At 43.3% G+C, this 16,647-nt stretch overlaps 2 protein-coding genes across 2 annotated transcripts; both read left to right on the forward strand.

The window, feature by feature from the left end:
• Positions 1–1,273: 1,273 nt before the first annotated feature.
• Positions 1,274–2,205, forward strand: LOC136290500 (C-C motif chemokine 3-like). The gene is made up of 3 exons (XM_066184914.1): positions 1,274–1,435; positions 1,674–1,773; positions 1,955–2,205. Exons 1-3 carry the CDS (start codon positions 1,330–1,332, stop codon positions 2,031–2,033), a joined length of 285 nt encoding a protein of 94 aa, XP_066041011.1. The 5' UTR covers positions 1,274–1,329; the 3' UTR covers positions 2,034–2,205.
• Positions 2,206–5,096: 2,891 nt separating this feature from the next.
• On the forward strand, positions 5,097–15,511 carry LRPAP1 (LDL receptor related protein associated protein 1). Its single transcript, XM_066185243.1, has 8 exons — positions 5,097–5,297; positions 9,494–9,638; positions 9,980–10,104; positions 11,795–11,915; positions 12,817–12,975; positions 13,296–13,378; positions 14,297–14,473; positions 14,784–15,511. Exons 1-8 carry the CDS (start codon positions 5,118–5,120, stop codon positions 14,847–14,849), a joined length of 1,056 nt encoding a protein of 351 aa, XP_066041340.1. The 5' UTR covers positions 5,097–5,117; the 3' UTR covers positions 14,850–15,511.
• Positions 15,512–16,647: the final 1,136 nt, after the last annotated feature.

Below are 16,647 nucleotides of genomic sequence, written 5' to 3' on the forward strand. Positions count from 1 at the left end.
ACTTTTCCAGTGTCTGGCCTTGTTCTGGTTTTCCTCGGAACTCTGGTCAGTGACCTCTCAGGCACCAGGTCATTGCAGCAGCAGTACCAGGGCTCGTGTCGTGGGGGCTTGGGTTCTGACCATGCCCACCAGACACTCAAATGGAATCTGAAAGCCAGCGCTTCTGCTTCTGTGGTTTCCTTGATCTCTCCAGCTCAGCAAAACTGGGAAATTCTGGCACAATTTCCCTGTCATGATGCACTCGTTTTCTCTCCTTGAAACTCTGGTTGAATAGGAGGGAAGTAGCAGCAGGGACTGAATATTGTATAGAGCCACTCCAGCTCCAGCCCTGCTTGTGTTCCCTCAGCTCCTGCAGCACCATGAAGTTCACAGAAACAAATTTTAGGATAATTTATGTTGGAAAAGACCTTTAAGATCATCAAGTCCAACCGTTAACCCAGCATTACAAAGTCCACCACTAAACTATTTCCCTGAGCACCTCATCTACATGTCTTTTAAATGTCTTCAGGGATGGTGACTCCACCACTTTCCCAGGCAGCCTGTTCCAGTGTTTGACAACCCTTACAGAGAAAAACATTTTCATAACATGCCCTGGTTCAATGTGAAGCCATTTTGTCTCATCCTGTCACTTGTTACCTGGGAGAAGAGAGCAACTTCCACCTCACTTTTCAAGAAGCTGCAGAGAGCAGAAAGGTTGCCCCTCAGAGGGGCCTCCTCTTCTACTGCCAAACCAACCCATCTCCTTCAGCTGCTCCTCATAAGACTTGTTTGCGGGAATACACAAGACTGAGGGTAAGACAGATTTAATTAGCATAGCTAGTTTGATAACCAGGATGCCATGGCAGGGACAAACAGAACTTTGAGATTATGAGAAGATGGGATTAAACCTGCTTACGGGAAGAGGAGATATTCAATCAACCCCCTGCGAGAAAGATGTTGTAAAATGCAAAAGTTGCTTGTATGATCTTTTAACCTAATTATTGTAGTAGAAATTATTAACCTTACTGAAATGGTATAGAAGCTCTTGGAAAACCTGAGTAAAACCGAATTCTGATCACCAAATCAGGGTTCCCGTCTCTCCATCAATCGCCGATACTTGTTCTCTTGAATCTGAAAATCACAGGCCTGTGGCTGGCACTTCCCTTTCTGCAGTTTCTTTGCCTTACATAATTTCCCTGGTATGATACACTCATTTTCTTTCTTGGAACCCTGTTCCCACCCAGTGGCAGGGGTATAAAAGGAGATCAGCAGGGGCTACTATGCGGAGGAGAGCCCTCCAGACACACCAGCTCCAGCCTCACTTGTGGCTCCCTCAGCCCTCCCAGCACCATGAAGGTCCCTGCAGCTGCCCTGGCTGTCCTGCTCCTTGTGGCCATCTGCTCCCTGGCTCAGGATGACTTCAACGACTCCAGGAGTGCTGGACCTTCCAAGACAGGTAGGCTTTCCTTCCCCAGGAGAGAGACCCATCCCCACTGAAGAGACCCTCACGTCCATGGAGAAGGCTGGAGGCAGATGGTGATCACCAGTGCAGGGACTAAGCCTCAGAGATGGAGGTTTTAAGGGAGTGTTCCCAGAGGACACAGCACAGGTGATGATGGCAAATCCCCTGGGAGCCACAAGAGAGCTCTGCCGCAGTGTGGGGTCTCACTGGGCCCATCTCTCTGCCCTCACAGGACTCACCTGCTGCGTCAGCTCCATTTCATACCCCATTCCACGCAGCATGATCCTCTTTGCCTACAGGACCAGCAGCTTCTGTGCAGTGGAAGCTGTTATGTAAGTACCCAACATTGCTGGGGTTCAGGGTGCACCAGCCAGGGCAGCACCTCAAGGGTGTCCAAGGCTGCCCAGGATGGGGAAGGGCATGGACAGGGACAAGCAGGGTGCTACCAGCAAGACCTAGAGCAGGCACCCTGATGTCCTGGCTGAGTGCCTCAACAGTATTTTTCCCCAACAGCGTAGTCACCAGGAAGGGAAGAGAAGTATGTGTAGACCCCAAGGCTCACTGGGTGCAGAAATACCTGGAGGACTTTTAACTTCTGGAGTTCTGACTCTTCCCTGGTGGGCTTGGCCCCCCAGCACAAGATATGTAATAAGAGTGCTTAAGCTGCATCCTTTTTCAAAGGGAAAATTTATTACAATTAGCATACATTTGTTTAACTAAATTTTGCTTGTCTAAATGTTTGAATAAAGTTTTCGCTTGTCAAACCCTTTGAGTGTCTTGGAAGTCCCTGCTGGAGCCCCAACATGACAAGAGGGACACTTGGGGAGCTCTTGCCCTCCCCACTCCCTGGTTTCACTGCTACCCACTGCGCAGAGTGGCCCCATGACAGCTCCCACAGTACTTCCCTCTGCCCAGCCTGGATTCAGCTCCTGCATCCCAGAATGTCCCAGACATACCTGTGGGGTGACATTGGTATCCCATCCATTTTTTGGGGCTCTCCCCACACAGCACATGTGGAGCTCAGTAACAAACCCCCTGGGCCAGGCAGCCCTGCTCAGAGTCTACAACCAGCTCTTTCGACATATTTTCCCCAAAGCCTAGAAGATCAGGACAGTCTTTGACTACCTGACATCCCCACCCCTAGCCCCCTCCTACATTGCAGCCCCCTGCCATGGTGGAGCTGAGGTCCCAGTGCTCCGGGGTGCTGCTGTCCCCACATACACACTCTGTGCCACAGTGCTGCCAGAGGAGCAGGCAGCATTTTCCCCACCATTGACACCACCTCTGTCCTCACACCATTGCCCAGGACTGGGGACATGGGTGGGACATCTCTGCAGGTGACACTAGCTCTGCCCCTGGGTCACACTCTGCCTTGCACCACTTCTGCTTGGGCTGGGACACACAGAATTATACCAAAAACTGCTCACTTGAGGTCACAGAGGTAAAGGCACTGGAGAATGACATCCAACAAGCCAACATAAGCAAACTAATGGTGCTGCAGCTCCTCTCTATTTCTAAAAAATTTTAGCGTCGCTCAAAAATTCACGCAAACAAATGCATAAAGCTGTGTATAGGTACACTCAATGCTAGAAGAAGATTGGGAACCTGTTGGGAGTTTATAGAGCATAGAAGTTTAATTTATTTGTAGAGAGCCTGAAAACTCAATTAGTATTTCAAATGACAGACAAGATAAAACCACCTATTCCAAAATAACTCAGGAATACATATATACACTGTAATAATGAGCCTAAAAGAAGCTCTAAGTCCTAAAACTGATGTGTAGAGCTGCACAAGATTTGCACAAGAAGCCTGACGGGCTTCTTTCCGCATCATCAGTTTGCTGTACTTCAATGTGTACTTAAAAGCTCGCTTCAACTACTCTTCAATGCAATGTATTAGTGCAATGTTTTTGCCTACTTCTGCAATTCAGTCTTATAGCAACAGCTTCTAGGTTAATAACACTGAAAATCTCTGATTTAGGAAAAATGCGTAAGAGAAAACACAAGACTTTCCTATTACTTACAGGGCAAAAATGATGTCCAGTAAAAATCCTCCCTGGGGCACTGTTTTCACAAATCTCATTATAGTTTAGGTAATCTGTTGTTATATACACACCAACTCTGGATTAAACACTGTGCATTTTTACAGCATCGTGGAGTTTTTTTCTGAATACAGATTGACTTAATCCCCTCCCAAAACTGCCTGTAGACCACTGCACTCTTTGGCTGGCTCCTTGAGGAGGACATGCTGAGGTAAGATGTTGACACCACCAGGACCAACAAGACCAACAAGTGCAGCTCTCCTGCCCAAGTGCTGCGCTCTGAGCACACACCACCGAGCTCAGAGCCATTCCCTCACTTCAGCCCTCGAGAACAATCCAACCTACGTGTGCCTGCATTTCTCACAATCCTCCTTTGTTGGAACCCTGGAGGCTGAAAATTTCAGGCTTTGAGCAGAGGGGTGCTGACCCTCAGGCAGGCACCGCATTTGACTTGAGGCCTTGGAACAGGCTTCCGAGACTGTGTGATAGCACAAGGATGTGGGTGTGTAGAGTGGTATTGTGTGATCTAACAGGGTGAAAACGTAGGTTTGGGGTTTTGGTATTTAGTAATGTGTGTGGGCCAAGATGGAGGATTCAGGGTGCGGTCTGAGTTCTTCTTCACCTTCTTCTTCCGTCTTCTCCACGGATTTGAGTGGCGTTCTCTAATTAGGTGAAAGACGTCTGCATTGCGAACCTCAAATGGTTACTATTGGGTCAAAAATATAAATAATGTAGGTGAGACTTGGTATTGGGTAATTATCTCTTAAATAGTCTTGGTGAAAGTTAGTTTTGCCTCCTTTCTTTAACTGGCAAGTTGGAGCTCAAGCTGTAATACTGTAAATAGATAAGATATAATAAACAACCAAGACCAAACTCGACTCCATGTTTCCTGAGTCTTTCATCCTGACCTCGGCCAAGATAAAACAGGCAGAACTGTAACACTCTTTCTGCCCACACCGCCATCCATCCATCCATCCCTCCATCCATCCATCCATGCATCCCTCCATCCATCCATCCATCCATCCATCCATGCATCCCTCCATCAATCCCTCCATCCATCCATCCCTCCATCCATCCCTCCATCCATCCATCCATCCATCCATCCATCCATCCATCCATCCATCCATCCATCCATCCATCCATCCATCCCTCCATCCCTCCATCCCTCCATCCATCCACACTGTCCTGGGTAGCAGTGTTCTTCTCTGCCACTGTCAAGGGAGCACGGGGGAACCCCTCCCCATTTTCGCCTTCCGTCCTGGTCGAGCTGCCCTTTCTTTTTCTGTGTACTCTTGGACATTGTGTTAATATCTGAAGACTTTGCCTGATGAAAGTGTTGGCCTTCGAACCCACTGCGTCCCTTCGTTCTAGCACAGCTGACATCAACTCCGAGTGCTGCTGGGGTGCGAAACTACGCATAAAAAGCACCACGTTCAGCATATTTTGTGAAGCAAGCACTGAGGAGAACGGCAGGAAGAGAAACAGCTCAAATCTAACTCTTCCCACGGCCGCCAGACCCCAAATCAGACTCCGCCCTTCTGACGGCAGCCGGCCTCGCCTCCGCCCTCCCAGCGCCCACCGCCCCCCCCGGCCCGCACGGCATCTCGGGAGTTGTAGTTCCCCAAGCGGCGCGACATGGCGGCTGTGCGGGCGCTGCCGGCCCTCGCCGCCGCGCTGCTCCTGGCTGCCGCCGGCCAGGCCAGCAAGTACTCGCGGGAGGCCAACGAGGGGCTGGCGGCCGCCGGCGGCAAGCGGCGGGAGGCCGGGGAGTTCCGGGTGGTGAGGCTGAACCAGGTCTGGGAGAAGGCGCAGCGGGTGAGTGGGGCGGCGCGGGGCGATGGCGGTGCTCGGAGGGGGCTGCGAGGTCGGGCCCGGCCGCTTCGGATACGCATTCCCCGTCAGGGAGATGGGGACGAGCGGGCACCTGCGTGTGAGGACACACCGAGGCTGTCCGGCCCCGGCTGGCGGCCGCGGTGGCTTTTGTTCTGATCTCGGGCATGACTGTCCCCGACCGTCGCGCAGCCAGGGCTCGGCTCAGCTGTCCCGGCGGCGGGGAACAGCCTTCTCCGGGAGAGGGGATGTGTGTCCGAGTCCTGGGAAGTGTTGACCTGCCCGTGTTTAAATACAGCACTTAAACCACATCCCAGGGAAGTGGGAGAGAGAGGGAAGCCCCTCGGGTTCCACGGAGGATCTGCGGCTGGCTCCGGTGCCCGCTGGTTGAATGCTTCAGCCGTGTTGTTCCCCGGCCGGGATGCGCTCATCTGTCTGAAGGCGCTGGCCTCGGTTCCTGCTCTGCACAGGGCAGAAGTTCCCTGCAGGACGAGAGGAAACCTTCCACCCTGGTGGTTGTGTGGCCTGCATTCACATCAAGTGATGCAGACAAATGCAGGAGGACCAGCAAATGCGTATCACGACTCCCAGATGAGAGCCTTAACTTTGACAGTGGTACTTGAGTTTCTGTCACACTGGACTATAAAAAATATTTAATTAAAATGAAAACACAGTCAAATTATTTCATTACAGTGGAAACATTTACTTAGAACTGAAAAGAACGGCTCCAACAGGAGGAGAAGAATGCGCTGCACACACCCCCGAATATTGTGGACCATCAGAATTAAGAGTCGTGACTGGCAAAGGTTCAGTTCTTTCAGGCGGAGAAATGTAGTTAATATTAATTTTGGATCTTCTGTATCCTGAATAGCCTGAGCTATTGAATTGGAGGTAGGGCATCCCTGGATTCAGCCAAAACCTAGAACCCTGCCATAGTGCTGCCTCCCAGTGTGCTAAAGAAAGGTATCAAAAATACTCCTTTCCTCGATGGGAGAAGGATGGAATGGGGCATAGGAAAGTGTGTGTTAATGAAACTCCAGCTGTTGAACTGACAGCTGAAAAAGAAACAACACTGAGACTAGAGAAAAATCTATAATGCTAGTAATGTCAGTTACCTCTCTCAGCTGTCCAATTACAGTCTTTTCTCATGTTCATACCTGGCTCCTCTGGAATTAAAATTTGATGTGCTTTACATGAGCTATGTTAAGATACTAAAATATAAAATGGATTAGCTCTGTCAGTAAAAAAACTAAGGCTTAGTAAATTCTGTATGTGTGAGCTAGATTTTAGAGATGCAAAACCTACTTGAACTAAATTTGCCACCATCTAAATTTCACTTTTGAGTACAACTGTCACCCAGCATGTGTTTTATAAAGTGAAATTTCGGTATGTCTGGGCAATATATGAAATAAGAGGAAAACTATGCCCGTGTGTTGCATCTGCTTTGAATTACTTCCATGTGCCTATGTGGAACTCTTTATTCCTTTTTTTTGGTACTGGGTAGAGAAAGTACTGAAAATAGGGAACTTCTTTGTTTTGACATGAAAGTCAGATACTGCAATTCGGCATTGCAACACACAGCTGGAGGAGCAGTCCTTAAAAAAAAGCCCCAAAATGTTACTGAGTGGGACCAGGAGCTGGCAAGCCACTCTTCCTTCTTGTTTCCCTCAGGGTGGGAAGGAGGGCTTGATCTTTCTCCAGAATGTCTTTTCATAAATAGTTAATTTGTAGGGCAGAGCTCTTTTCTCTTGGAGGCAAGAGTGTAGGTGAGGATGTTGCAGGTGATGATTGCAGTCAACCCAACAGCAAATGATGCAGTTGTTGTAATGTTTGACAAATTTCCAGCACTCATTACCAGAATTGCCACACACCTATCTTAGATGTTAATGTCCAGGCTGCTGAAGGAATAAGGAATGAGTTAAGGAGCTTGTTGCTTGGTTATTTAATCATTAAACTTAACTTTTCACCTCTGCTTCTAGTTAGTTATTCCAACATGTGAGTGATGTTAGTAAAGTGATGGGGAGTCTTACCACTGATATTTTTTACCTGGTGTACTCCAACATGGAATAACCTTAAAGGAAGTAGTTCTTGAACTGAATACTTTAAATTAACTTACGTATTCACTCTATATTACATAAAGGGGACTGGAAAAGGGCTTACAAAAGGTTTCAAAGGATTTAAAATGCTTTTAAGGACAGTTACTTTAGTTTCCTACTAAATTATCATGAGAATTAGAAAAATACTACTCTAATTGGGAGAAATTTGAATAGAATCTTGTTTTCTCTTAAGGAACAGTGGGCTTAATGTAGTTCTTTAGTTTTTTATTAAGACTTTAACATGTTTGATTGATGATGCCTCCAGATTTTATGTTTAGAAGTTCTGATATTTATTTCTATAGCTTTTACAAAACAGAAAGCTGTAAATGTTTATGGGATTGGACTAATTGCAGAGGGGCTCTAACATAAACTGCACTGTGTAATCTTTTATACAATAGTGTGTTTCTGATGACAAGGTCGCATGTAAAAGATTTTTTATCATTATACTTGCAGTACTTCGGAGCTAAATTACTTCTCATCTAATTATGCCTGGCTATTTATTCCTGTATTTCCTCAGCCCCACTACATATGATGTCCTCTTGAACACTGACTGATATTAGGGTACAGAATTACCAAGATGCTTGGGCATTCCCTTCACAGTTTGTAGCAAACCTTTCACTCAGTCTTGAAGCTTCAGGGCACAAAAAAAAAAAAATGCTGAGGAAAGCCTTGATGCTTAGTGCCACTGCAGCAGTGACACTTGGGCTGTTCAGGTCATCCTGCGCCAGAAAAGCAAATAAGTACATGTTTAAGGGTTTTTAACTTTAGCACATACTAAGAACCATAAGTAAAGTGGTTCCTTCTAAGTGCTTTGTTTCTATGAAGCAGTTCCCCGAAAGTGGGTGGGAAAGAAGACAACAGGGACATTTCTTTGCTTTAATATTAGAGGGATCAAAAGTTTTAATGTTTCTATAAGTGTTAGATTCTAGCTGCTCTAGATTTTAGTAATTTCAGCAAGCCAAGTGCAAAATGCAGAGGAAAAAAATAGTTTAAAAATCAATTATATGCAGTGGTGCAAGATTAATTAATTGTACAACCTATGATGGAAGCATAAACAATAATGCGGATAGTTTCCTGAATTCCTGTCAATAGGAAGTGCATTAGCTCAAAGTAATGACACTTTTCCTAGTTATTGTAAAATAACCTACTGACACACAAAGCAACAGCTGAATCTTCTCAGTATCATTCGGATGGTTAAAAACAATACTGAGTTCTGACTCTGTGTTTATTAAACATACTACTTCCTCACTGAAAATGAGGATAATCTGTAATAATAATTTTTCTAATTTGTAAGCTGGTTTTAATTATTTTAAAAAAAACCCCTCTAATAGATAAACTTGTCCTAGGGCTGACAAGCCCAGATGGTTTCAAGCTGGATCTGAGCTCCCTGGAGCTGGGTGCACTGCAGTTGGAGGGGGTTTATCCCCTCTCTTCTCTGAGTTTCTCCTCACCTCACCTTCTGTTTGTTGACATGCACATAGACACAGACAAAAGTAGTTCTGAAGTATTAAGATGGCTTTTTACATTTATTTGTTTTAAACTGAATAACTAAAGTGTCTAAAATCTGGAAGTTCAGGATGAATTCACAGCAGTGCTGCTTAGCCAACTGCTTATTAGTCATTGTTCCTGTTTTCTCTGTAGCTCACAAAATTTCAAGCTGACCTAGCATCCATTTAAACTAATTTTTTTTTTTTCGTAACTTCAGCCTCAATGTCATACGTAATTTTTTTCTAGTATATCAGACAGGAATACCTCTAGGTTTTGTATGTTTTAATGCACATAAACCATGTTAAGAAATTATCTGAGAATTTATTTTCATTTTGATCAGAGTAAAAATTGCTGAAGTGGCTCTTTGACCTAGTAGACTGAAAATCTGTACTAACAGATAGAGTTTTTCAACTCAGTATAACTGAATGGTTGGAAGATGGTCCACAAAAAAGCACATGTGGTGGCAATGGCATGTTGTTTTGAGAAGAATTGCTGTGCCACACTGGTTGTTATGTATCTGTACTGGTTGCTGAGGTAGCTCTGGAGCAAAAGGGGACTCCACATAACTAAATACAAACCTTTCTCTGTTCTTGTTAGCTCCATCTCTCTGCTGTGAAACTGGCAGAGTTGCACAGTGATCTAAAAATACAAGAAAAGGATGAGCTAAGCTGGAAAAAGCTGAAGGCTGAAGGGCTGGATGAAGATGGAGAGAAAGAAGCCAAGCTCAGACGCAACTTAAATGGTAACGTCTGTTTTGGAAAGAAGGGGTTCAAACTTTGCATCAGACAAACACGGTTAGACACTTGTGTTTAAACTATTAAATAACAGATTGTCTTTCTGGACACTAAGCACATAACAAGTTCTTTGGAGGTCTGTAGGGAGCTGCAGAAGCCTAGCAGAGTCCTTTGCTCCCAATAATTTCAGAAGAGGTCATTGAACCTGGGACCACTGTCCCTTGAACTGTTAGCTTTTCCTCCATGAGCTGCAGAGTTCAGCTCTGCTAGTCACAGATGCAGCCCATCTCTCACCTTCCATGCATCCATAGTTGGTTCTCATGTTTCTGTATCTTCTATTCCCTTGCAGTCATTATGACTAAATATGGAATGAATGGAAAGAAGGACTCTCAACTAGTTGATACCAACTATATTAAAGATGGCACAGAAAGTGACACATTAGATGATCCAAGACTGGAAAAATTATGGAGCAAGGTGAGTAAGATTTCCAGGAACTGGAAATGGAGTGTAGGAAATCGCTTTCTTCTTCACTGAACTCTTAGCTGTGTCTTCTGAGAACACTCAGACTTGGAAATTAATGGCTTTACTACTCCTTTGTTAAGTACTGACCAAGCTGCTTTGCTCTGTAGCTCACATCTTCGTGCCCTGAGGGTGCCCCACCTGCATCCAGACCAAGTTTGTGGCAGGTTGTCGTTGGCAAATAAAACACCCACCCATTACTCTGAAGGGTGGAGCCTGGGTCCCCTGAGGTCCAACAGAGTATTTCTTCACATTTCCCTGAACTCGTGGCTTCCCTTAGTGTGACTGTCACACTGTGGGGTTTTATATCTATGCTGGTTTTCCCAGTTTTCTTACTGTTGTTAATGGATGTTTTTAAAAAGATGCATTTAAAATGGAACCATTTTGTAGACTGTCTAAAAGTGAAATGTACTGGGGGGAAGGGTTTTAAATAAGGACTTTCTCAACCTAGTATTCAACTGAAAATTTCCAGGATTTGCATTCTTGCATAAAAAGTGGAGATGTACTGTCAAGTCTGGGCAGTTAAAACTGGCAAAGTAATCTTCAGAAATTAAATAATTCAAATTTTAAGAAACAACTAGTCAGGTAAATCTAAAGAATTCTCCCATGAGTCTAGTGTAGTGGTAGTAAAGCAGAAAAAAGGATTTGCTGGATTTTAAAATGTTACTGTAACTAGATACAGCTCTGGCAAAGGAACATGATGTCCTGTGCTTTGGGGAATAGTAAAGTGCAATAGGAGAAATATTCCCTAAGCAAAAAAAAAGGGGGGTCTGTATAGATACCCCCCGTCCACGTCCGGGGGCTTTAGCTAGCTCAGTTATTAGGAGGCTTTGGAGGGAATTATACCAAGGGCAAGAAAAAGATATCAGAAGAGGCCCTTTCCCCAGGACTTTTGTCCCAGGTGTTCATTCTTCGAAATTCCAGGGGGGAAAGAGAAAGAACAAGGAAGGGCGAGGCATTATATAGCCCCCCCGCTCAGGGAAGAGGTAGCTGGACCATAGCCAGTGGGGTCAGAGAAGGAAGGAAGGGTCACTCCGTGTGGTAAGGAACTCCAGGGGGTCAGAAGGGAGAAACCATTCCCCCAGAGAATTACAACAGGGCTCTGAATAGGTTTCAAAAACACTCACTTTTGATTGCAGCAAGTATGCCAGCAGATTTGTGGATAGTGCCCCAGCTGTGTGAGCAGTGCTTCCTTAATACTTAGAGAGCAAGTGCACAGCAGTGATAAAATCTTCACGTGCCAGTAAAGTAAGATGAAATAATGACTGTGTTTAATATCAGGCTGCATCCCTCATGCAAACAATTCCCTTACAGTTGTCTGTGGAGCTCCGTGGCCCTTATTTCTGTATGAAATTGTTTCCCATGGAACAGAAATGCCAGATGCCTTTCACTGAGTAGTCCATATAGCAAGTCCAGCTTTATTAGTCTGAAGCAAACTTCTTTTGACATGATTAAAGACATCTTACCCATCAACATCTAAATCCTGACCACATACAAATATTAAGAGAATGAAAACAAAAGATCTAAAGAAAAGCTGCACTTAATAATTTTCTGAATGTGGTGAGAAGTGGGAAGACGTTTTGTCCGTTGAGGGCGCTTGAAAGCACTTGGCCTGGAAAGCATAATGAGCTCATGTTTCTTTCAGGCCAAGACCTCTGGGAAGTTCTCTGATGAGGAGCTGGACAAGCTGTGGCGAGAATTTAAGCATCACAAAGAAAAGATTCATGAATACAATATTCTGCTGGAGACTGTGAGCAGAACAGAAGGTGCCGGAACATTTCTCTGATGTTTCAAGATCACTGCAACTCTTTTCTCTGCCCATTGTTTCCATCACTTCCAAAATTCTTTGAAACTCCTGACATTTGTCAGAACCACTTGCAGCTGCTGGCATTTTCAGATACTTCTGCGTTTAGTTCTGACCAGCTGCCAAAATTCTTGCCAGCTAATGATAATGTTGCCATTTCAGTTTTCTGATTCTGCCTGCATTCCATGCAGGGAAGATGTCATCAGATTACAGTGATGGCTATTGAAGTTTATGGGAAATTATGCAGCAAGCATAAATCCACTACTGCAAAGTGCAGTTCTAAAGCATGCAGAACATGCATGTTTTATCTCACCAGCTGGGTGCCCAAGATGAGATACTGAATATCTTAGGCACCAAGCCTGAAGTTTATTAGAGCATCAAGGACCTGAACCCAGGTTTCTGTACTAATCTGAGCTAAAATTGTTAGAGCTGAAGAACTCTAAAGCTGACAGTCTGATGTTTGCATTACATAGTCCAAGCTGGAAGCTGCTGAAAATCATTTCATCATCAGATGTCTTGGTTCATGAAATGTCTAGGGAAGAACTCATTAACCATCCTTATCCCATTTTCTTGGGATATTGCTAACTTGGGAAAATAAGAGCATTTCCTTACTATGATTGGGTTGCCAGTAGGGGTTATAAGGCATTTCTGTAACATCACCCTCCAGAGCACCAAGGGACATTGATCTGAATACTGACCTGCAAAAGGAATTACTCCTTAAAGTCTGGGTTTGATGCTTTATTTGCACTCAACTTAAATCCTATGAACTTAGCATATTTTCCCCTCAGATTTGGGGGATATCTGGAGTTTTTGACCTATCATGATTTGCCCCACAATCAGTCACACTTGCTGTTCCTCAACAGATATCCACAAAAATGTTATCAATCCATCTGAGGAGAACCTGGTAAAAGAGGAAATCTTGCACAACAAGCACAGAGAGCTCAAGGAGAAGTTAAGAAGCATCAATCAGGGGTTTGAGCGTTTGCGTAAAGTCAGTCACCAGGGATACGACACATCCAGTGGTATGATACAGTGGGGTTTGTGCTTCTTTGGGATTCATTTCATTTTAAGCAGTGCCTTTATCCAGTTCCTTGGGTTTGGGGTTTTTTTGCTTTTGAAAACCTACTTGTTTTCAAAAGCACCTAGTACTAGTATCTAGTTTTGTCCAGTACTTGGATACTTCTCCCTTTTCATCTAAATAGATCTATTAGAAATGCAGTGCTTAATGTTTATGTTCTTAATATCTGTATGTATGTGAGAAAGCATCTCTTCATCTTTCATAGAAATTGGGCATTAAAAGCATTGTGTCCAAATTTTCATTTTGTTGTATGTGTTTGTTTAGAATTTGAAGAACCAAGAGTGATTGATTTGTGGGACATGGCCAAATCAGCTAATTTCACTGAGAAAGAACTTGAATCTTTCCGGGTAAGTAGAATTCCAGTGACTTCTCTTACACAAAGGTGTTTTGCCACATAAAAAAACACTTGATGTTACTCTGATTGCAGCCATTTCTATATTACTCTCCAGACACCATAAAAAAAAAAGTCATGCTGCCTTTTTAATACTTCAAATATATAGACATGTGTGTAACTAATCATATGCTGGTTCTGTTATAATCAGCAGAATGAAAATTCTGAATCCTCTCAAAAACAAGTGTTGCGTATTTTGAATCTTTGAAAGATCAGACCCTGCTTCTTTGTTGCCAACTCACCAGATTTACCCCTCTTACCCAATGTCTTAATTATGTCCTTGGGAATCACTGTAATCTGTATACCCAGCAATATCCCTCTCATGCCCATCTCTTGTACTGTTAACTTCCCATGTTGGAGGTGTGTTGAGCTGATACAAAATTATATTGTGATAAGGACTGCTTTTCAAGGAAATAACATAGAAATGCATTCCTGTGCAGTTCAAATACAATTCAAGTTGTATAGAGAAAACATTGGATTTTTTTTTACCTGACTCTGCCTGTTTATCAGATTTTAAAAAGAGGCTTTTTAAAAAATTTGTCTCTCTCCCCAGTCTGTTGTTCTTATGCCTAAAGTTTTACTTGGTGTTCACTGCTCTCATCTCACAGCACCTCACAGCCACCCTCTTTACAAAAGCCATGACACACCCACTGTCTCCTGTTGAGAACTCTGCAGTGGATCACTTTCAGCACATTCTTTCAAAATCATCAGTCTGGTGGTGATGGTAATGGATTGTCCAGACATTCTTAAGAAGCAGGGAACTGAAAAAGCTCTCTGTGCCTGACTTAGTAAAGTATCATTAGGAGTGTCTTGGCAAGAGAAAGGAAGGCTTGGAAAGTAACTCCTCTAAAGCTGTGTGTATTTGCTATCTTAGGAGGAGCTAAAACATTTTGAAGCAAAAATTGAAAAGCACCATCATTACCAGAAACAATTAGAGATTTCACACCAGAAACTGAAGCACGTAGAGGGAACTGGAGACAAGGATCACCTGAACAGAAACAAAGAGAAATATGCCATGCTGCAAGAAAAGACAAAAGAACTAGGATATAAGGTCTGTATAAATCCAGTATTACATACACGTTGAAGGTTTAACTCAGTAGCAGAGGGGAAGTAGATTATCCAGTGCTGATTTTTCATGCAAGCTGAATGACTTCCAGAAGGGGAGTTCAGGGCACATGTGTTCTCCATGTACAGCATACACATAATTGTTTTTATAGACCTAATTCTAAAAAGCCTGAAATCTTCCTGTTTCCTACTTTTTTCTGTTGTTACAAATACTCGTAGCAAATCTGAATGTATTACTATATTGATAATTTATTGTCTTCCTGAAATTTGTTTCATGTGTTTTGTTTTCCTAATAGGTAAAGAAACACTTGCAAGACTTATCCAGCAGAATTTCTCAAGGTCTTCAACACAATGAACTATAAAAATTTGTTCTGCCTCATGGGATCAGTTTGTTAACACAAAGCAGTTAATGTGGTTTTTTGAACAGGGCTTACCAATGAGTCCTTCTGAAATAGTAAGGATTGAACAGATGTGTCCTGTAAGAATTTTTTTTTTGTCTACTTAATTACCAATTTTGTATTTGCACTATGAAATTAAATGATTAGATTAAATATTTAGGTTGCACATCTTGTAGCATATAAATCTTACATCTGAATCAAGTAGCAGCCTTTGATATAATCAGTTTTGTCAAAAGGAAAAAATATGTGAACTCTCAAAGGATTCCTTTTCATAAAAAAAATATTAATCATATAGTCAGGTAAGGTATTCTGATCAATGAAAGCAAACAATGAGGTACAAGAAGGTTAAACAGAGGCCAGAAAAGTCTTTATTTCAATGCTTGGCCTATTACATTTCCTGCTTAAGGTAACAAAAATATTTTTACTGACTTTGAGCAGTGGCTCAGAGCTGCACTGCTGCACTGGATATGAATCTTTCATGTGAGAGGGGGAGGAAGAGTAAGGAGGGAACACGAATTGAGGTCAATTTGCACAGTTTAGTTATTGACTAACACACGTGTGTACAATTATCTTGTTCATGGTTGCTTTGGTTTTGCCACACTTGGTCATTAAAAAAATGAAAACAAGATACCGCTGAGGCTTTTTTTTCACCTTCCCTTCCATAGTGAGAAGTAACCAGAGCTGGTTTTTGAGCATGTTGCTAATTCCTCTAATGTTCATTCACACAGTTTTTAAGAGAGGAGGGATATTTTTGCACAAGGATGTGTTTCTGTGTTCTGAAGAGGCAGAAGGATTTCTGTAGCAGCTGATCTCTGAGCTTATATTCCAGTGCAATCTCCAGTAAAGATTATCATCATCACTTCCCGTTTAAGGACCAGATTTTTCTGGTGAGAACTTTGGCAGACATCAGACACCTGGGTTGAAATTGTCTATAATAACAATGCTGACCCTTTATTTCAAATGAAAGCTTCAAATGAAACTGTTTCAGGAGCAAGGCCAAGATCAAGGTCCAGTGTGGGTGAATCATTACAGCTGCTTGGTTGAGGAGCTCTGTCCCTCACAGATGGCAGTGCTGAGGTGTGCTGGATCAGGCAGCTGTCCTCGAGCCTTGCTCTCCCTGCCTGTTCCATGAGAAATACTGAAGAGACCCATTCAGTCAGAACAGGCGACTCATCCTGGGTCATCTGGGGTTAAAATAACACGATTCTTTACTTAAAAACCTGTGTCTTCATGTGCAAGTGATCTGAACCAAAACTCTGCTAGCAGTCTTACTTTGAGATTTTCTTTGAAGCTGGAATTTTTTTTTTCTTTTTTTACTTTTTTAATTTAATGTAGGCTAAGAGTTATTTATATTCCAGAGAATTGTTGTCCATGACAATAACAGACCACCACTAATATTAGCAGTCTCCTTAGAGACAGTTCTGTTCGTGTAGTTTATGTTATACCATTGGTTGACAAGCTAAAAAAAAGTAAATCCAAAACTAGCTACAAGCCATTTATGAAAAAAATGCTTTGGTTTTTTTTTTCAAATGCTACACATTATTCCTTCCCCAGCCTATGGCTTTAAGGGCTGTTCAGCTTCTGTACCAGAGCAGTAGCTGTATCATCTTACATCATTCAGGTCCTTGTGAATGCAGAACAGAAATGTATTCTATATTCTGTTAGAAAGGAGAGGCTTCTCTATGTCCTTCGATGTCCCCTTTGGCAGGGTAAGAACTAAATCTGCGAGCCACAGGTCAGTTTGGTGGCTGTAGCCTGGGTG

This window comes from Chamaea fasciata, unplaced genomic scaffold, assembly GCF_029207755.1.
Source record: "Chamaea fasciata isolate MVZ Bird 193981 ecotype frontalis unplaced genomic scaffold, bChaFas1.0.hap1 SCAF_6, whole genome shotgun sequence".
Taxonomy (NCBI): domain Eukaryota; kingdom Metazoa; phylum Chordata; class Aves; order Passeriformes; family Sylviidae; genus Chamaea; species Chamaea fasciata.

Bases quoted from the DNA above. Each gene is read 5' to 3' on its own strand.
- LRPAP1 (XM_066185243.1), top strand. From the start codon at position 5,118: ATGGCGGCTGTGCGGGCGCTGCCGGCCCTCGCCGCCGCGCTGCTCCTG. The intron at 13,379-14,296 runs GTAAGTAGAATT...TTGCTATCTTAG, and splicing joins AAGAACTTGAATCTTTCCGG to GAGGAGCTAAAACATTTTGA. The intron at 14,474-14,783 runs GTCTGTATAAAT...TTTTCCTAATAG, and splicing joins CAAAAGAACTAGGATATAAG to GTAAAGAAACACTTGCAAGA.
- LOC136290500 (XM_066184914.1), top strand. From the start codon at position 1,330: ATGAAGGTCCCTGCAGCTGCCCTGGCTGTCCTGCTCCTTGTGGCCATC. The intron at 1,436-1,673 runs GTAGGCTTTCCT...CTGCCCTCACAG, and splicing joins TGCTGGACCTTCCAAGACAG to GACTCACCTGCTGCGTCAGC. The intron at 1,774-1,954 runs GTAAGTACCCAA...TTTCCCCAACAG, and splicing joins TGTGCAGTGGAAGCTGTTAT to CGTAGTCACCAGGAAGGGAA.